The 22,421-nt window shown below is 40.8% G+C and overlaps 1 protein-coding gene across 1 annotated transcript in view; it reads left to right on the top strand.

Annotated features, from left to right (window-relative positions):
• Positions 1-10,775: 10,775 nt before the first annotated feature.
• LOC144591133 (solute carrier family 35 member F1) overlaps positions 10,776-22,421 on the top strand; it is a gene marked incomplete at its 5' end in the record, with an annotated part of 55,149 nt that continues 43,503 nt past the window's right edge. The window contains 2 exons of the mRNA XM_078395437.1: positions 10,776-10,935; positions 15,443-15,599. Coding sequence (XP_078251563.1) covers positions 10,776-10,935; positions 15,443-15,599 — 317 coding nt within the window. The remainder of the gene's footprint in view (positions 10,936-15,442; positions 15,600-22,421) is intronic.

Raw genomic sequence — 22,421 nt, 5'->3', positions numbered from 1 at the left:
TGCATGCTCAAGAAAACCTAGATCCCTCTGTATTTCATATCTTTCTTCATTTAGATAATAGTTTGCCTTTATGATTCCTCAGACTTTCATAGAAACATAGAAAATAGGTACAGGAGCAGGCCATTTGGTTCTTCGAGCCAGCACCACCATTCATTGTGATCATGGCTGATCCTCCACAGTCAGTAACCTGTGCCTGCCTTCTCCCCATATCCCTTGATTCCACTAACCCCTAGAGCTCTATCTAACTAACTCTTTTAAATTCATCCAGTGAATTGGCCTCCACTGCCTTCGGTGGCAGAGAATTCCACAAATTCACAACTCTCCGTCTGAAGAAGGGTCTCGACCCGAAACGTCACCCATTCCTTCTCTCCCGAGATGCCTCCTGACCTGCTGAGTTACTCCAGCATTTTGTGAATAAATGCTGTTTAATTAACTGGACATTTATGTATGTGGCCCAGTGAATTAATATTTTCCAGCTGAGAAAGGAACATTGCCGGCTAATACTCATTCTTTCTCTAACCAGAATGAAACATTTTCACATAATCTCAAACAAACCAAAGATCACAAATCATTATTGTGTTTGATCTCAAATACTGATGAGACAGAGTTGAGGAAGGAGATAGAGGGTGTAGTAGGATAGTGTCAAGCCAACAACCTCTTCCTCAAAATCAGCAACATTGACTTCAGGAAGTGGGATGGAGTATATGCCCTAGTCTCAATCAATGGTGTTGAAGTGGAGATGGTCGAAAGCTTCAGGTTCTTGGGTGTAAATATCACCAATTCATCGCCAATTACATTGATGCTAAGGCTATGAAAGCACACTGACACACTAGTTCCTCAGAAGACTAAGCAATTTAGCAGGTCAATGACTCTTCCCAACTTCTACAGATGCACCATAGAAAGCATCCTACCTGGATGCATCACAGCTTGAATGGCAACTGCTCTCCCGAAGAATGCAATAAATTGCAGCAAGTCTATCACACAAACTATTCCCTTCCCCCTAACCTCTGCCTATAGACTTCGTCTGTGCTTCATGCTGCCTCAAGAAAACAGCTGTTATCATCTAGGACCACTCACATCTCTGTCATTCTTTATACTTTTCATTGAAAAACACTTTTATTTATCTGCATGTTCTCTGTGGCTGTAACACTATATTTTGCAATGCTTATTTTTCTCTTGCACTGTCAGATGTACTCATGAATGGTATGATTTACCAGGATAGTGCACAACACAAATTCTTGCATATATCTTGGAAAATGTGACAATAGTAAGCCAATGCCATTATCAGCAAATCATACCTTTATGACCTTCAGTTACGCATTAAGATGAAAACCTCTGGTGGCACAGTAGCAAAGTTGCTGCCTTACAGCGCCAGAGACCTGGGTTCGATCCTGACTACGGGTGCTGTCTGTATGAAGTTTGTACGTTCTCCCTGTGATCACGTGGATTTCCTCCAGGTGCTCCAGTTTCCTCCCACATCCCAAAGACGTGTAGATCTGTAGGTTAATTGACGTCTGTAAATTGTCCCTGGTGTGTAGGACAGCACCAGTGTATGGGGTCATTAGTCAGCGTGGTCTCGGTGGGCGAAAGGGCCTGTTTCCACGCAGTATCTTTAAAACTAAATTCTAAACTAAACTATAAACAAAGCCATGCACAAGTAATATTTGAAATAGAGGTACAGTAGTCAGTTGCTCCAATAAGTTATCAAGGAATTATAATTGAAAATCTTTGAAATGTTCCTTTCAGGTGCCATATGCCAACAAGAATCAAGTTAATTTCAGAGCCTCCTTGAAGGACTGAAAATGAGTGCAATTAGTAGAGATTTTCCCGTGGTTATTAATATGTTCTGAGACCATGGGCAGCTATTAGAGCTGTTATCACATTTTATTTTAAAAGAAAAATATCGATTTGCTCCAAAAGTAATTTGTGCAACCTTTTACCCTGTTTACCTCTATTTTTGGCGAAATGGAACAGAAACAACAGCGTGATAAATCAGAACCTACAATATCACATTACTGTGCGCTGCACAATTCAATTCCAATGAAATACCCTTGTCAAAGAAAAGTCGTGGGCTTATTCCAAATTCCACAGCTTTCTTTCTAATCCTGAGATGCATCCACTATGCTGCAGACAGAGGAGCTGGAACTTGTACAGCACTACCCTGGAACAAGCAATGCATGCTTGACTATCATGCCCAGGAGAATGCTTGAGACATGTATCCATGCCACACTCAACAGCAACCTGCTTCAATGGTGATGAGACCCATTACTTAACAGGAGCAGGTCCCAGCAGTGGGTTCTGGGGCTTGGATCCTGCCTTATTAATGTAGTCTTAGCAGTCGTTGTGACCCTCAGGTCATCGAACATCAATGAGTTCTGGACCCACATGCTAATTAATCACTGGGAGCCAATCCTCACCCTGGCTCTCCTCCTGACTTCCAGGCCTAACCCTGTCCATGACCTCCCTATCATTTGCCAGCAGCTGCTCCTTTCCCCGAGACCCCAATGACCCCGTCAATTCCATCAGTTTTTAAATCTCACGCTTCTCCTCCCCCCCCCCCACCCCGTCTCCCTCCAAAATCATGCTCCAGCCATCCCTCCACACCTCCACACCCACCCACCTCCAACACCTCAGCCCTCATCCCCAGCCACTGCAACCCAGATGAGGACTTGCCTAATTCCCTTACTACCTAACACAAAGCTGGAGCGTGCAAAGGAGTGGGGTTTCAGACTCTAATGGCTATTCAGTGCTGCCTTGTGTGTGTAATTTAGTTTGCAGTGAAGGGACCCACAATGAAATGCTATTCATACAATGTCCCAATAATGAGTCTTTGTAAATGTTTCTCAATTTGTAAGCACAAAATCAATGCTCCCAGAAATATTGAAAATACATGCAGCAATAGGAAAGAAAAGATACTTAGTCTGAGTTCAGGTGCTTAACAGCCAAATGTTCCAGAGGGAACTGTCAGGAATTAAATGTTGGCGATCAAACACATGTCTGATATTGGCAGATCATGGCGACAGTCTGAGACCAGGTCAGAAACCACTTCATCAGACTGTCTGCAATGTTAGTGAACTCGAAGAAAGACACAAAATGCTGGAGTAACTCAACGGGACAGGCAGCATCTCTGGAGAGAAGGAATGGGTGACGTTTCGGGTCGTGACCCTTTATCAGATTGATATTCAGGGGAGTAGGCAGTACATAGATAAGGAAGTGTAAGGTATGAAAAAGGTGTACGGTGTTTCCTCATCTATGTACCTCCCACTCCCGACATCAGTCTGAAGAAGGGTCTCGACCCGAAACCTCACCCATTCTTTCTCTTCGGAGATGCTGCCTGTCCAGGAGAGTTGTTCCAGCATTTTGTGTCTATCTTCGATTTAAACCAGTATCTGCAGTTCCTTCCTACACATATAGGTGAACTCAGCATTGCTCATAGACCTTCTGTATAAAAGGAAGGAAGTGCACTTTGCATCCCCAGCCCCTCAGCTTCACAGTAGGAAGGACTGGCTGAGGGACTGGATGCGAAGTGCAACCACGCATTCAAATTGGTTCGTCAACCCTGTGGAGGAAGTTAATCACTAGTTGCTGCTTGGTTTATTTCGCCTTACTTTAATATATTTTAATTTTTTTTGCAATATTTTAATGTTTTTTTAAATTAATTTATTTGTGAAATCATTCTAAAGATCTTAACTTGTAAATCTAAATATTTTTTTAAATGTCTTTGTCAAAGTTTATCAGAGGTTCCAGGAAGCGTGATGCAGGATTTGCATGAGAGGTCTGCTCTGATTCAAAGCCTTGGTTACAAGTTCAGTTCATCCCACCCCCCACATCTGGAGATAGTAACAGCTGGCAACGGGCCGAAGGGCCTGTTTCCGTCCGCTCTGTGCGACTCTATGGGTCTTTACACTGGAGATGGAAGAGAAAAGAGATTCCAGTACAACAAATAGTGTAAATAATTTCTTATCAAACAGTGTTATTTATTTCCTCTTAATATTTCCTGAGCAACTGAATAAAAATTGTTATCTTGTGGAGACAAAAATGGTCACTGCTTGATAATTACAATATTGCCGCCAGGTGTGAATATTGGTAATGAAGTAATAACAGATTTAGCAGCAATGTGCAAAATTTCTAATTAGATATTGTTGTCAGAAAAAAACATCCTTTTGGCTGCAATGGTTGATAACAATCCTTTGTCAAAGTTATCCCAGCAAGAACAAGATGAGGCATGCTCATGCACTAATATTGTAAAAATTAGTCTTAATACCACAGTAAGGGAATCAGCAATAACTAAAATCCCTTTGTAAACAACATGATCTCATCTGTGTTTTAGGAAATCAAAATGGAAACCCCAAAAAATGCCAGGGATTAGGTGCATCTGGCTATACAAATATCAACAAAATGGAACTCCAGGTTAAAATATTATATAATTATTCAAATTCTTGTTGGCATTCATTATGCTTATCTGCATGGCCTGCGTAATCAGAAAATACAATATGAAGAATATATTCCTTCTCCAGAGTAAATTTCTACGATGCTATGCTGCTACCTTATTTAACCTACAAGCATGTCATTGGAATGTGGAAGGAAACTGAGGAAGCACCCATAGGAAACCCAGTGAGTCACAGAGAGTTTGTCTAGACCCTGCAACTACAGCACAAGGTCAAGATCAAACCCAGGTCCCTGGAGCTGGGCAGCAGAATTACAGTGCAGACATCCACAATTCATTCTCTGTGGATTAAGTCATAGATTATCATAACTGCGGGGCTAAAAACTATTGATGCTATTTATTGACGAAGTGAAGCAAGTTTCTATTTTGTGAAGTGACATCATCACCTGTAGCATTTTGTGTGGAATGAAGGATCAGAAGACTGATTAAATTCAAGTATTCCTTTAACCTTTAGTAATACTTGCCATTCTCTTTACTCTCAAGAGAACCAAGTAATTGATATAAAGAAATTACTTTAAATGATAAATTTTAAATATAGAAGTAGATTAACAAATAGAAGTGTGAAAAATCTACAATAAATATATGGCTTGAAATCACTCTAGCAATAGTTTGCAGAATAGTGTCAAATATTATCTCCTAGGTCTTTACTCACTGTAATCTTCTCCAGGTTTTTTTTACCCGCCCCCCCCCTGTCTAAATTCCAGGGAAAGTATCAACTCTCTTTTCACAAATTGCACCAGTTTACTACTTTCATTAACAGAAGAGTTTCATCTGAAAACACAAATACATCTGTGCATTCATATTAAACAAAATAATTTGACACATAGGAAACTAATGGTGGTGACAACTGCAGCACTGTGTGCCGATCTGATTATAACATAGTAGGAAGGACGTGATGGTTCAAGGAGATTCATCAGAGAGTTGTAAATCTGTGGAATTCACTGCCTCAGAAGGCAGTGGAGGCCAATTCTCTGAATGCATTCAAGAGAGAGCTAGATAGAGCTCTTGATAGCGGAGTCAGGGGGTATGGGGAGAAGGCAGGAACGGGGTACTGATTGAGAATGATCGTCCATGATCACATTGAATGGTGGTGCTGGTTCGAAGGGCCGAATGGCCTACTCATGCACCTATTGTCTATTGTCTATTGTCTGTCAGGATGTCACCAGGGATAGGACATTTCAGTTACAAGGTGAGACTGGATAGGCCGAGTTTGTTTTCCTTGGAGCAAAGGAGATTAGTGGTGGGTGAGGGTGACGTGATAGAGGTATACAAAAATATGTAAGCTAAAAATAGGATGGACACTGAGAAATTTATCCCCATAATCAATTTGTCTAAAAACAATAGGTGTAAGGTGAGGAGAGTGACAGAGATTCTCAGAACTAGTTGGTAGTTTGCAATCTAGATTGTACTGTATTGCGTATCCTTCATATATCCTATGTTAAATGTATCCTTCCTATATCCTTTCTTCCAGTGATTAGTACTGTGCACAATAAGTGTGATCTAACTAACGATTTGTGCAGCTGTATTACACTGTCCCAATTCCTTGGCTGATGAAAGCACATGTGCGATCACTGTTTACCTGTGGCGCTGCTTTCAGGTGACTATATACGTAACAAAAATAGACACAAATTACTGGTGTAACTGAGCAGGCCATGTTTGTTACTTCAGCATTTTGTATCCATCTTTGGTATAAACCAGCATCTGCAGTTCCTTGTTATTGCAAACATACTTGTGACCATGTATTTTGAATTGAAAAAGGGCAAAAAAAAGTCATACATTAACCTGCACAGTTCTTGCAAAAGTTTCATATAATTTATGCCTATTAGAGGTGAAGTGTGTTTGTTTTTTTGCACACTGAATAAATATTACACTTTTGGTCATTGACAATTTTTAGAACAATTTTTGTGGACTATTTGGGCTTGAATTTTCAATTGTTTACACAATTGAAGTACCAACGTTTAGTTCTAGTATTTTAGTAAGAAGATAAGTTTACATTTTCAGAGTTGTGGTTAAATTTTGCAGTGTGATATGAACAAAATATATCTTAATTAACTTAAATGAAATCCATTAAGCCACTTACTTGTTTACATCAAGACATAGCCATTTGATGAAATACAAATCAAGTCTACCTTCAGACAAAAATTTATAATGAGGGGGAATAGTTTTGACTTCAATAAAAATTATAATTGAGAGAAATGTATTAAGGATGGCTGAACGTCAATATTGTTCCCTTTATCTTCCAATGTCAAAATTATTCCTAAGGTACTTCATTTGAAACTAAAATTAAATTCTAAGCACATTACTAAATCAATATATCATCTCTGATTTGCAGGTTAGGAGCATTGTGGAATTAATTATTTATACATTCCCAGGTTTGGTGGTTGGAGAGTTGCAAGAGCCCTTGATATTGTTGAAGCGAAGTCCTGTTTGATCTTTTCACTTTGAGTTGAGGTTTAGTTTGACACTTGGACAAAATCAATACTTCAGAATTCAGTGTATACATATATTATTTACTTAAGGAACATTCATGCCTTTCAACGTCTTTAAAGGAAAGGGTAAAAAATATTTGAAAGCTGAACAATGTTCTGGGAATGTTATTGCAAGAATCAATTATCTCAACTGTCACTCAATCCATATAAATCCCTGAAGTAATTATTTTTGAAACTTTCCTAATTTACTGAGTTATTGCAGAAAGCCAGGGTGATTTCAGGTGATTTTTATTTGTTCTGTAAGATGCAGTCAGGAATTCAAAATAGTTCAAAGTCATCTTACTGGCCTGTTAACTTGGATGATTCATCAGTGGCAATTGCAAGGGGGCATATGATCCATTGTTCAAAGGTCCCTCATGTCTCAGGCAGTCAGATGCCTTTAACTAGTAAAAGCAGGATTCTAGTACTCTTCTTTGACAAATTTAGATTGGAACTGTGCATTGTATCAATGAATATTTGCCTGAATACGAGAGGAAAAAAATGATCCAAAGATACAGGATCTCCCTCTACAAACATCACCCTTACCCCTGGTCTACCTCATGGTTACCTTAATGACAGTTAGTGCAGTCAGATATAGCAAAGGTGAGAGGCCGATGCAAGGGAGAGTGGATTTGAGGTCAGCTTTTCTACTCCAATCACTGGTTAGAAGCAGCAGATTTGATGTATTTCAAATGACGTTTGATACAAATCTAGAAAAAAAGATTTGCTTTCATTTGCAATAACTTCCCCCACTTCATATTTCACGCCATCTGCCCATCCAGATGAAGTTTAGGATTCCTCTTGTCCACATATTCCACCTCTCTAGCCTCCACTTAAACTGGCCATCTTCCCCAATATGTTCACCTTCTACATGATATCAACACAAGATACATCTTGTCCTCCCATCCCCTTTCAGTATTCCAAAGAGGCTATTCCCCCAATTTCTGGTTCATTCTTCCATCTGCCCCAACTCCCTCTCTCCTCAAGGAACAACCTGATGCAGCACTTGCTCTTTTTTTAACCCTCTTCTCCATCCACCATCCAAGGAAGCATATAGGTGAAGTAGAGATTCACTTGTACTTCTGCTTCAGTTTACTGGTTTTGATGCTCACAATGTGGTCTCTTCTACATAGGAGGAATCAAATGTGGTTTGGGTGACTATTTTGCAGAGCACCCTTTGAATACCATAAATGAAACTCCAACCTTTCAGTTGCCCATCAGTTTAATTTTCCGTTGAACTTCCATTCTGATCTGTCTTTGACTTCCTACAAAGTGCAACATAGGCGTAATGATCAGCACCGCATTCTCTGACCAATTGTGTTACATCCCTTGGGTCTTAACATTGGAATCCACAAATTCTGATGAAATATCCTCAATTCACATGTATCTCTTTGAACAAATGCTATTGGACCTTCAGAATTTCAGCATCCTCTTGTTTTCTTCCAGCATTTCAATATTTTGTGCCTTACAATTACAGCATTTCTTTCTCTCTCTCTCTCTCTTCTCATCCATTTCCCCCAGGTTGATGTTTAGAATTTAGAAACATAGAAACATAGAAAATAGGTGCAGGAGTAGGCCATTCGGCCCTACGAGCCTGCACCGCCATTCAATATGATCATGGCTGATCATCCAGCTCAGTAACCTGTACCTGCCTTCTCTCCATACCCCCTGATCCCTTTAGCCACAAGGGCCACATCTAACTCCCTCTTAAATATAGTCATTGAACTGGCCTCAACTACCTTCTGTGGCAGAGAATTCCACAGACTCACCACTCTCTGTGTGAAGAAATGTTTTCTCATCTCGGTCCTAAAAGACTTCCTCCTTATCCTTAAGCTGTGACCCCTGGTTCTGGACTTCCCCAACATCGGGAACAATCTTCCCGCATCTAGCCTCTCCAACCCCTTAAGAATTTTATATGTTTCAATAAGATCCCCCCTCAGTCTTCTAAATTCCAGCGAGTATAAGCCTAGTCGATCCAGTCTTTCTTCATATGAAAGTCCTGCCATCCCAGGGATCAATCTGGTGAACCTTCTCTGTACTCCCTCTAAGGCTAGAATGTCTTTCCTCAGATTAGGAGACCAAAACTGTACACAATACTCCAGGTGCGGTCTCACCAAGGCCCTGTACAACTGCAGCAGAACCTCCCTGCTCCTATACTCAAATCCTCTAGCTATGAATGCTAACATATCATTCGCTTTCTTCACTGCTTGCTGCACCTGCACGCTTGCTTTCAATGACTGGTGCACCATGACACCCAGGTCACGTTGCATCTCCTCTTTTCCTAATTGGCCACCATTCAGGTAATACTCTGCTTTCCTGTTCTTGCCGCCAAAGTGGATAACCTCACATTTATCCACATTATATTGCATCTGCCATGCATTTGCCCACTCTCCTAATCTATCCAAGTCACTCTGCAGCCTCCTAGCATCCTCCTCGCAGCTAACACTGCCACCCAGCTTCGTGTCATCCGCAAACTTAGAGATATTGCATTCAATTCCCTCGTCCAAATCATTAATATATATTGTAAATAACTGGGGTCCCAGCACTGAGCCTTGCGGTACCCCACTAGTCACTGCCTGCCATTCCGAAAAGGACCCGTTTATTCCTACTCTTTGCTTCCTGTCCGCCAACCAATTCTCTATCCACCTCAACACTGAACCCCCAATACCGTGTGCTTTAAGTTTGTACCCCAATCTCCTATGTGGGACCTTGTCGAAGGCCTTCTGAAAGTCCAGATATAACACATCGACTGGTTCTCCCTTATCCACTCTACTAGTTACATCCTCGAAAAATTCTATAAGATTCGTCAGGCATGATTTGCCTTTCATAAATCCATGCTGACTTTGTCCGATGATTTCACCACTTTCCAAATGTGATGCTATCACATCTTTAATAACTGACTCTAGCATTTTCCCCACTACCGATGTTAGGCTAACTGGTCTATAATTCCCCGTTTTCTCACTCCCTCCCTCCCTTTTTAAAAAGTGGGGTTACATTAGCTACCCTCCAATCCTCAGGAACTACTCCAGAATCTAAAGAGTTTTGAAAAATTATCACTAATGCATCCACTATTTCTGAGGCTACTTCCTTAAGCACTCTGGGATGCAGCCTATCTGGCCCTGGGGATTTATCGGCCTTTAATCCATTTAATTTACCTAACACCACTTCCCGACTAACCTGGATTACCCTCAGTTCCTCCATCTCGTTCCTCCATCTCGTTAGACCCCCGGTCTCCTGCTATTTCCGGCAGATTGTTTATGTCTTCCCTAGTGAAGACAGAACCAAAGTAGTTGTTCAATTGGTCTGCCATCTCCTTGTTCCCTATGATCAATTCACCTGTTTCCGACTGCAAGGGACCTACATTTGTCTTAACTAGTCAACCCTTTACTACCCTTTTTCTTAGCTCTGAATGATAGTGATGAACCTTAACTCTGTTTCCCTTACCACAGATGCAGCTGAATCTGTTGAGTATTTCTAATATTTTCTATGTTTATTTCTGACATTGTATTTTTTATTCCATTCTTGGGACACAGTGAGATTTCATATCATGATGAGGATGTACATACATGGAAGCCCAACTTTAACTTGATTGTCAGAACCACTCTGTGGGTTTTAGAACGATTATTGGCAGCAGCACCTGGGACATCTATTAAAGAGACTTCCAGCAGGTCTCAAAATAGCACAGCAGGATATAAAAATAATTGGGCAGGATAACATACAGATTTCAAGGGTCATTATCTGAGACACCCAGGAAGGGAAATTTGAAGTCTATATGTCGATTGCTCTATGAAAAATTGTCAAATGTAAAAGCTATCGATCATGTGTTGCCTGGAATCATTTGCTCTTTTTGTGTGTTGCAGCTCTTAGATTGTTTTGTTATCCCAGTGGTTCTGTTGCTGTCCTGGTTCTTCCTGCTGGTGAGATACAAGGCTTTTCACTTCATTGGAGTCGGGGTGTGCCTGCTGGGAATGGGATGTATGGTGGGGGCGGACGTTCTTGTTGGGAGACATCAAGGTGCTGGTGAGTTACCCGTTACAGAAAACATAATGAATCACTTTGTAATATTTTGTACAAACCACAAATCGTGGCTTTTTCATAAAGCTTTTATAATTGAAAAATTAAGATATTCCAAACATTTTTATGTCAGTGGAGTTAACAATAACAAGGTTTTAGTTTAGTTAATTGTTTACCGTGGTACAGTGAAAAACTTTTGTTGCATGCTACCCAGTCAGCAGAAAGACAATACATGATTACCATCGCACAATTTTCCAAGGCACATGTGAAATTTGTTATTCTCAGGAATCCACTGAGCTTTATGGCTTCAAGCTAATTAGATTTACCCCCTTGATCATCCGTCTAGTACATCATGGCTAGAATGTCGATTCCAACAGCACAGGCAGAAGCCGTCATATCAAGGGTTGCTCTTTGGGAGGAGTAACTAATCAGTTCCATTCCTCTGTACTTATCCCAGACCCCTGCAATTTTACTTCTTTAAACCTATACAGCTGCACATGTATTTTTCATTGTATTAACACAGCGAGGAATTTGCAATACATTGTGTTGATCTGCCCTGAATAAGAAATGGTTGTCAGTGCATGTAAATATTGTAAATAACATAAAATCAGGCACACCTTTCTTAGTGATGGAAAATGTCAATCTTTCAGTTGAGAGTTCCAACTTAAAACCCATAATCTTAATAGATCATACACATTCAGACATGTTAATAATTGAATTTTATATTCATAGAAAATTAAAAACATAAAATATCAGGGATAAATGAATGGATAAAGCATCATACCATGTCTCAGCACCATATTACCATAACATCTACAATTGATACATTGCACGCTGAGCATTAGCACTACCGTACCATTACATTATTATAAAGAGCTCTTTTTGACAATTTAAAACTTGTGTTTCTTAAAGCTGATGCTGTCGTATACTTTGAATCATATAATCAACCAAACAGATGTGCACATTAGATTATATCTGATTATTTGCTATCTATTTCATGCTTCAAGGTACGTTACAATAATAAAAAGCATAAATTCACGTGTCATATTGTGATCAAACACATTTTGATGTTTCATGTATGGCTTAAATGATACCATAACGAGACCAGTTCTAAAATATTGTCACACTTTGGATTGGCTGACACTATACTGTCAAGCAGAGCATTATGTCAGAATGTTTGTTTTAGAAATGTAGCAGAATCTCCTAAATAAAGACCCTACCCACCATTGTCTTTATAATTTCAAACTCTGCTTGATGCCAATTTAACTTATGTTGTTTAATTTGTTTAATTATATTAAAAAACACCAAGATTTTGTTCTCTTGGTGATAATGAATTTGAAACTGTTTTGTATAATTACTTCTTAGCACCCTTCCAGGTCTCAGCTGTAGTTTATGCCAAAACAATATATTCTATGGTTAGTCAGTGAATACATTAATACTTTCTCCTCACTGTCTTAATGCGCACACTTCTTATAGCATGTATACACACTTGTTATCAGCACCAAATGTAGGATGATGTACTCAGTGACTGATATAAAAACAATAGAACTCTCCACAATTTTCCATATATTAATCATATTGATTAAAAATTATCGATTGTGTGCATTCTTATTTAATTTGTACAATTGTGGCAAATCGTATCCCCCAGTGGAAACACAAATTTACAAAATTAACGTATAATAGTAATACCTCTAGCTCAGTTCCGAGACTATTTGATGTATTATATGGGATGTAGGTTTGTGAAAGAAATGTCATCCATATATTCACACTACCCTGGTTTTTTCCATGACCCGATGAATTATTCCATATCAAATGCATTTAATTCCCTTTTGAAAACTTCTGAATCTGCTTCTAACATTATTTCAGGTGATGCATTCCATGGTTGTGCTTCTCCATATGCCCACATAAAACAAGAAATAACTCTTTGTAGGAAAATTGCCGTGTAAACAAATATAGTCCCAGAACTACCAGATACAAGCTAATCAACCCCTCTTCAAATATGCCCCTGCTTTGGGAATTTGGACATTGTTTCTCCACAAGTCTGATTTATTGTCATTGTACAAGCCTTGACCTTTACAGCACAAGCCACATACATTAAACGATGACAATAGACAAAAAAACAAAAAAAAGACGTTTTGTTTTATTTTTAACTCTGTGTATGTGGGGGGGGGGGGGGGGTGGTGGGGGGGTGGGGGAAACCTTTTTTCTAATCTCCTCCTCAACGGAGATGCGACCTTTACCGTGTCGTATCTCCGTTTCGCGCTACGGCCTAACATCGTGGAGTCGGCGGCCTCCAGCTGGGATCGACCTTGAAGACTCCGGTCGCAGGGCCTGGACTTACCATCTCGGAGGCTTCGGCCGTGGGCCCTGCAGACCGCAACGTCGGGAGTTCGCAGATCCCTGGCTGGCGACCGGTTTTTGGGAGCTCCAGCCGTAGCAGCTTCAACCGCCCCAAAGCGTGAGGTACGATCGACCCGCTCGCAGGCCCTTCATCGCCCTGCGTGGCTCGGCCGCGGCACTTTCCATCGCCCGGTGGGGGCTCAGGACTTTCATCGGCCTGCTCGGCTCGGCCCTGGGACTTTCCATCGCCCGGTGGGGGCTCAGGACTTTCATCGGCCTGCTCGGCTCGGCCCTGGGACTTTCCATCGCCCGGTGGGGGCTTCAAAAAGTTGGGAGCCTCGATCACCTTGTGGCACCACGGGAGAAGAATGAGGAGGAGATAAGACTTTTCTTTGCCTTCCATCACAGTGAGGGTGTGCCTAGAGCAATCACTGTGATGGCTGTTTGTGTAAAAATTGTATCTGTGTGTCCTGTGCTTTTTGTTGTCTACTGCCGGACCCTGACGTGAGAGGACGCTGGCGCTGTTTATTCGCCGCTTCTCCGTTAGGATAGTTTGTCTGTTTGTTTTTATGTTATGATTGTTCTTGTAAAGCGCTTTGAGCTCCCGATAAGGCGCTATATAAAATAAATGCTTATTATTATTATTATTATTATATACCAAAATCTGCTCCATTAGCCTTTCTGCAAGCAGCATAGTGATAGGAAGTATCATTTGGGGTGTTATCAAGTGGCACAAAGTGCTGCCATAACTCAGCGGGTCAAGCAGCATCTCTGGAGAACATGGATAAGTGATGTTTTGGGTCAGGACCGTTCTTCAGTCTGAAGAATTTCCTGACCTGAAACCAGGCATGTGAATTTTTCTGCGTTTCGTGGATTTCTGTGTTTTTAAAATCCATTTTCCGCGCTTTTTGCATGATTTCCGCGTTTTTCATTTTGCCAAATAAACAGAGAAATCGGATCGAAAAAAAGAAAGAAAGAAAAAAAAAACGATGTATAGACTTGTAATGAACACTAGGGTTCTGCTAGAGGTCGCTAGGGGTTCCGCGAGAAATCCCCCGTGCCCTGGAAGTCTCCCCGAAAAAGTGGCACCTAGGCTGGGCAAGGCAGATAATCTCAACCTCATCGAGACTTCCACGGCCGATTGGTGGGTTGAACTTGCAACCTGCGGCCGGGGCTCTGGAACTCCAGTCCAGCTGGAGCCAGCAAATCTATCCCCATAGCCGACTTCCTTGGCCTGCTGGATAAACCAGCAAAGCTCTGGAAACAAGAATGCCAGAAAATCAGTGGTAGAACTGTAATGAGTAAATATTAAATTTAAGTGCAAGATTATATAACTAAATTAATTAAGACAGGGTTAAAATATAAAACACAGCAGAAAAGCCAATTACCACCTTTTTGGGCTGATTATCAATTAATGTGCAAATTTACTTCAAAATGTTATTAGTGTACAGTGACATATTCACATTAGTTTGTTTTTACTTTGAAATGCACTAAAAGAGGCTTAAATTTTCAACATTTTCCCATTTTTGTACCCCCGTTTTACACCTCACGCAAGCGCTCGGCTCTTTTTTTTTTACCTCACTCACATGCCTGTGAAACGTCATCTATCCATCTTCTCTAGAGATGCTGCTTGACCAGCTGAGTTATCCCAGCCCTTGGTGTCCTTTTGTGTAAATCAGCATCTGCAATTTCTTGTTTCTATGTGTCATCGAATGGCACTTACTCAACAATGACGTGTGCACTGTTGTTCAGTTTTGATGTTCCCTGCATCATTTGTAAACAGATGTTATCTCAGTCTTGGTCCAAGCACGGATGCAAGCTGAATGCCTGAGGTGTGGTGAAAGTGACAGCTCTGGGTTTCATCCTTGGCTATCTCTGATTTCAGGTTCAAAATAATTTCTATGCACCTCAGATTAAAAGCCAACCTCCACTTGAATAATATGCCTTTCTATCTATGTTCATTGGGTTTCAGTCTTTATAATGTTGAAGTACTTTCTTTACATGCCATTTAATGCATGACTTGCAAGTAAGATTCCGTCTCTAAAATTGATAATGTGCAACGTACTTATACACCTGTGAAGGAAATGGTGTTTGCTATTTTGGTTCAGAAAAATTTCTATCATATGTCCAAAACTAACTCTGCAATTGATTTTATTTTGTCTCTTTTGGCCAGGTGATAATAAGCTGCTTGGAGATTTGCTAGTTTTGGCAGGCGCCACATTATATGGCATTTCCAATGTTTGTGAGGAATTTATTGTGAAGAATTTGAGCCGGGTGGAGTTTCTAGGAATGATTGGGCTGTTTGGCTCTTTCTTCAGCGGCATACAGCTGTGAGTATTTTTTCTCATTCTTTAAAAATATGATTATCAAATTAACTATCCAAATGGTGTGATTGATCTACGAGAATGTAATTGTTGACCTTTAGCCTAATAACCATCATTGTACTTCAAAGCAATTCACATGAGGGGGTGATTTTCTAACTTTGTGGCATGTTGCCTACTTGAATATCTGATGTGTGTTCCCAGTAATCAACGTTTCAACGTTTCTGCCACAAAGTACTGGAAAATTGTTCCGTTTTTTTAGCATTAGAACATTTTTGTGCTCAACTTGATGGATTTCATAATATTTTGATCTTTTGTGGCCCACTGTCGAACCATTTTATTCTTAGAAATGGCATTTAATGTGAATTTATGCCAATACCTAATCTCATACATATCTGAGCCTTTTTCAGTTTAAAATGGTAGGCTTGAGGGTGGATAAATCTGCCTTGATGCATTTGACTCGCTGCTTGCATTTCTAAATGAAAAGGTAAATTCTGCTCCAGCACCTACTAATCAAGGTGGTCATTGCAATGAAATATTGAAGGTGTCACATTTGCCATGTATTGCCTTTCAGATGTGATGCTAAACAAACTGTGCTGCAAGGTGGTAATAATCTACCACATACTGTGGTCATTATTTATTTCAAAGTCGACATAAAAAAAAAATCTCTGCCTGGATATTGGACCATTTTTAGACAAGAGTGAGTGTCACTTGAGTGAGGTAATGCCAGTGCAAGTTGGATTTTATGTTTTTACTTTGTCATTACTCCAAAACTGTTCCCGCAGTTTTGAGCACATAATACCACCCTTACCTTGATAATGGGCAGTTCGCAATAATTAGTAGCTGACCCATTCCTTCAATAATGGACATCAGGGTTCTAGCACTTACAGGGCTTCTCACCTCAAGCTGCGGCAGTGCTATGAGTGGGTGTGCTGCTGTTTCTCTTGAAATGTCCACTCAGGCCACAACACGTCTCGGGGGGGGGGGGGGGGGGGGGGGGGGGGGGGGAGCAGATCGCATATGCTTGGGTGGCTGATAGACCTTACTAAGAAAAAATGAAACATAAGCAGCAGGAAGTGAGTGCAGAAGTTGCTGTCTCCAGAGATTCTGGTTCTGTTTGCAGGGACATTGCAGGACACACTTCCACATCTTCACTGGCCATGTCATCAAATGGAAAGTTGGGAAATCCTACAGACCGTGATTGTGGTTTGGGCAAGAAACTACTTTAGCTTGGAGGGAGCTTTGGGTTCATCCTGTCCCAGAGCACAGCTGCAAAGGCATTTGCACCCTGGCTCCAGGTATTCTCATCTTTTTACTTGGAAGCTTTCACAAAGCTTGAGAAAACTAACTTACATCGGCAAAAATTAATAGCTTTGCTAAGACGCAAAGGTACAAACATTTCTTAAAATGGATTATTGAAAGTGAATCAATCACTAACCTCCCTGATCTGTTTTTACATTAATTAGGAATAGCAGATTTGGAGGAGTTTTGATGTTTTACAATCTTAACTTAAATTTTAAAAGGGAGAGGGGAGGGGGTATGGGGTATGGAAGGGGCAAGAGAGGGGATGGGACAGGGGAGGAGGTATGGGAGGGGGGAGGGGGTGTTAATGGGTGAGAGGGAGGGGGGTGGAGGATGGAAGGCAGAGAGAGGGTGGGTATGGGAGGCAGGAAGAGGGATGGAGGGGGTATGAGAGGGGGGAGAGGGTGGGTATGAGGGGGGGTGGGTATGAGAGGGGGGGAGAGGATGGGTATGAGAGGGGGAGAGGGTGGGTATGAGAGGGGGAGAGGGTGGGTATAAGAGGGAGGAGAGGGTGGATATGAGAAGGAGAGGGTGGGTATGAGAGGGGGGAGAGGGTGGATATGAGAGGGGGGAGGAGGGCTATTCTAAAAGTGAAGAATGATAGTCCCTGAAGACAAGGATCAACTCTTGGGCACAGGTATCATGGAATGAAGCATCTGTATAAAGATGCACTGAGAATTAAGACAAAATTGCTCTTTTCATATTTAATACAATTACAAAATCTCTTGGTATTCTGATGCAAATTCAGTTGTTGGTGATAATTTAGAACCTGTTCTGATAGAAATACCCAGTGATCTGTGCCATGTTAATCTCTTACACTTCTCTCTGGAGAAAGAATTGAAATAACTAAAATGAATGTTCTTTCCAGCCTAAATTACTTATGGGCCTCCTTATGGCACTCAGCACCCTCCAGTCTGTTTTAAAGCGATGAAAGAAGTTAAACATTTCTTTGTGGAATGGAGAAATCTAAAATTAATCTGAATAAATAAATGGCCCATACAATTTGTTGGGGCTTCTCGATTGTAACTTGTGCAGTCGGGCAGACTAGTTGTCACTTGGTAGAGTTTTCAGATCACTTTACAAATCAAGTAGAAACATAGAAAAAATAGGTGCAGGGGTAGGCCATTTGGCCTCTCGAGCCAGCATTGCTATGCAATATCATCATGGCTGATGATCTAAAATCAGTATCCCGTTCCTGCTTTTTCCCCATATCCCTTGATTCCTTTTGCCCTAAGAGCTAAATCTAACTCCCTCTTGAGTACTAAGGGATTAAATAGACAGGGTCACCAGGTTTTAATTCATCAGGTATGAAACCTTTTTTTTGATGGGTCTCCTGACTTTCAGTCGGATGAAGGGGTCTCGTCCCGAAACATCACCTATTCCTTTTATCAAGAAATTCTGCTTCACCCGCTGAGTTACTCCAGCATTTTGTGTCTATCTTTGGTGTAAACCAGCATCTGCAGTTCCTTCTTACCCATTTTTAAAAATACATTCTTGATGTATAATTGTCCATTTATTGTATTCAACTCTCCATCCCTATTCACCTGCAGTAGTTGCTGCAATGCAACTCCTATCTTAAATTAATGACCTCTTGGTTTCAGGCTAATGACTGGAATGGAAGTTATCGTTGTTTTCTCTTTTAGCATTGACGGAACCCATTGTAATGCAGTTAAGGAGCAAGTTGTTCCAGCCGTCACAAAGCAAATAAAGCATCCCTATTAAAGGAAAGTTACCCGGCATTACCGCTCGTCTTGTAGGTTCCTGTTATTAAGCCCTAGTTGGCATTCTTGTAGAGTGGCATAAGTGTCAGCATGGATGAAGCATTGGTGAAGTGGGCCAGTTTCCCGTTAATCTATGGTGTGCCAATTAAAATAATCCTTGAACAATTTAATTGGAATATGGCCCTCAATAAAAAAGTTAATTAACCAGGTTCAGTGAACCTTTTCTTCAACATTTTCTCTTTTTATTCCATCCTCATTCAAGACATTAATGGATGTGAGACTTCAGAGATTGAACGATATCGTTGAATTGAACTACTGTAGTAACACCATGTAAAATGGATTTTCATTAATTTTTATTACATTGCACAAAACAGGACAGTAGAGTGGATTGTAAGTATTTTGGACTAAATATTTTTGAAATGACTACACAGATGTTAAAAATGTATATGCTAACCTTTGATGAGCAAGGCCTAAAATTATTAAATTTCTATTGCCTCTACTTGAATGATGGATGGAGAGTTGCTCTGGAAGCTTTACACCATAAATTGCAAATAATCTTGCTGTATCAAATGGGTGGGCACAGTGGCGCAGCGGCAGAGTTGCAGCCTTATGGCACCAGAGGCCAGGGTTCGATCCTGACTAAAGGTGCTGTCTGTACGGACTTTGTGCGTTTTCCCTGTGACTGCGTGGGTTTTCTCCGGGTGTTCCAGTCTCCTCCCACACTCCAAAGAAGTACAGGTTTGTAGGTTAATTGGCTTCTGTTCATTGTAAATTGTCCCAAGTATGCATAGGATAGTGCTAGTTTACAGGGTGATCACTGGTCGATGCTGTCTCGATGGGTTACGCTGTATCTCTATAAAGTCTAAAAGTAAAGTCTAAATGACAGCTAGAAACATAGAAACATAGAAAATAGGTGCAGGAGTAGGCCATTCGGCCCTTCGAGCCTGCACCGCCATTCAATATGATCATGGCTGATCATCCAGCTCAGTAACCTGTACCTGCCTTTTCTCCATACCCCCTGATCCCTTTAGCCACAAGGGCCACATCTAACTCCCTCTTAAATATAGCCAATGAACTGGCCTCAACTACCTTCTGTGGCAGAGAATTCCACAGACTCACCATTCTCTGTGTGAAGAAATGTTTTCTCATCTCGGTCCTAAAAGACTTCCCCCTTATCCTTAAGCTGTGACCCCTGGTTCTGGACTCCCCCAACATCGGGAACAATCTTCCCGCATCTAGCCTCTCCAACCCCTTAAGAATTTTATATGTTTCTATAAGATCCCCCCTCAGTCTTCTAAATTCCAGTGAGTACAAGCCTAATTCCAGCGAGTACAAGCCTAATTCCAGCGAGTACAAGCCTAACAAGCTAATGCTCCAAAATACATTAGTTTTACATAGGCTAGTAAAGTACTAGGTCAATAAGTAAGAGCAACAAAGTCTGCTGGCATAATAGAGATTGAAGTAGAAAATGTGTCATAAAAGCTCAATAAATACAGTGCCCTCCATAATTATTTGCCTCTGTACTCCACAATTTGAGATTTATAATAGAAAAAATCACATGTGGCTAAACTGCACAATGTCAGATTTTAATACATTTTGGTTTCACCGTGTAGAAATTACAGCAGTGTTTATACATAGTCCCCCCCATTTCAGGGCACCATAATGTTTGGGACACAGCAATGTCATGTAAATGAAAGTAGTTATGTTTAGTATTTTGTTGCATATCCTTGCATGCAATGACTGCTTGAAGTCTGCGATCACCAGTTGCTGGGTGTCTGGTGACGCTCTGCCAGGCCTGTATTACATAGAAACATAGAAAATAGGTGCAGGAGAAGGCCATTTGGCCCTTCAAGCCAGCACTACCATTCATTGTGATCATGGCTGATCATCCACAATCAGAATCCCTTGCCTGCCTTCTCCCCGTATCCCTTGATTCCGCTAGCCCCTAGAGCTCCATCGAACTCTACTGCCTTCTGTGGCAGAGTATTCCACAAATTCACAACTCTCTGGGTGGAAAAGTTTTTTTTCATCTCAGTTTTAAATGGCCTCCCCTTTATTCTTAGACTGTGGCCTCTGGTTCTGGACTCCCCCAACATCAGGAACATTTTTCCTGCATCTAGCTTGTCCAGTTCTTTTATAATTTTATATGTTTCGATAAGATCCCCTCTCATCCTTCAAAATTCCAGTGAATACAAGCCCAGTCTTTCCAATCTTTCCTCATATAACAGTCCCGCCATCCCAGGACTTAACCTCGTGAACCTATGCTGCACTGCCTCAATAGCAAGGATGTCCTTCCTCAAATTAGGAGACCAAAACTGCACACAATACTGCAGATGTGGTCTCACCAGGGGCCTGTACAACTGCAGAAGGACCTCTTTCCTCCTATACAAATCCTCAAATCCTGTAATGCAGCCATCTTATGCTTGTGCTTGTTTTGGTGGTTAGCCCCCTTCAGTTTTCTCTTCAGCATATAAAAGGCATGCTCAATTAGGTTCAGATCGGGTGATTGACTTGGCCACTCAAGAATTGACCATTTTTTAGCTTTGAAAAACTCCTTTGTTGCTTTAGCAATATGTTTGGGATCATTGTCTTGCTGTAGAATGAACCGCCGGCCAATGAGTTTTGAGGCATTTATTTGAAATTGAGCAGATAGAATGTGTCTATACACTTCAAAATTCATTATGCTGCTACCATCAGCAGTTGTATCATCAATGAAGATAAGTGAGCCAGTACCTTCAGCAACCATACATGCCCAGGCCATAACACTCCCACCTCCATGTTTCATAGACGAGGTGGTGTGCTTTGGATCTTGGGCAATTCCTTCTCTCCTCCACACTTTGCTCTTGCCATCACTCTTATATAAATTAATCTTCATCTCATCTGTGCACAAGACCTTTTTCTAGAATTGTGGTTGCTCTTTTCAGTTCTTGGTGAACTGTAACCTGGCCATCCTATTTTTGCGGCTAACTAGTGGTTTGCATCTTGCCGTGTAGACTCTGTATTTTTGTTCATGAAGTCTTCTGCGGACAGTGGTCATTGACATATCCACACCTGACTCCTGAAAATGCATATTCATATAAAGTCAACTTAAAATTGGAAAATAATATAACATTTAGATCCCTTAATAACTTTATTTCTTTGCATTCTATTTTTCCTATGTTCGTCGTCCATTCCACTGATACCCGTAATTTGAAAGTTACGAAAGGAATGCCCTTCCCTTACAGTGAACGGGTGTGTGATGTGCTGGTTTCCATCACTTGCATCCTGTTGGCCCGGTGGCCTGACACTTGTACAGATATCAATCATGTTGTGGATGAGCAGCATCAGACTGCACCAAGAGTTGATTGCAATGTTGAGGAAACAATTGACGGCTCTCAGTGAATTGCAATATTATTCAACAGTTTTATTTGAAATGTATAAAGCAATAATTTTGCTAATATTCATATATTTGAGAATGTGATAATATAAAAGTGTATGCTTTATGTGAAAATACCATACATAACAAATTTTTAATTAAAAATGTTCCTACGTCTGTCAAACTACTTCAATGTAAATGATTGTGAAAATGGTGTGACGGTTTAATAATGCCCCAAAAAATCTAGCCATGCAGGAACTGTTTGGATTAGTCTCTTAATAGATCCATTGATCACTATTACAAGATATTTTAATAATGTGTCAAGTTTGTTTTAGAAATACGAACAATGAATCAGGTTAAAAATTGTTTCATAGATACTTAAGTAAAGGTTTTTCCGCTAAACTGATTGTTTCTTAACTGAGGCTAGATTTTTTTTTTAAAACACATTCTACG

Source organism: Rhinoraja longicauda, unplaced genomic scaffold (genome assembly GCF_053455715.1).
Source record: "Rhinoraja longicauda isolate Sanriku21f unplaced genomic scaffold, sRhiLon1.1 Scf000599, whole genome shotgun sequence".
NCBI lineage: Eukaryota > Metazoa > Chordata > Chondrichthyes > Rajiformes > Arhynchobatidae > Rhinoraja > Rhinoraja longicauda.
The sequence above is the reverse complement of the archived record's forward strand: the minus strand, read 5'-3'. Positions and strand labels throughout refer to the sequence as shown.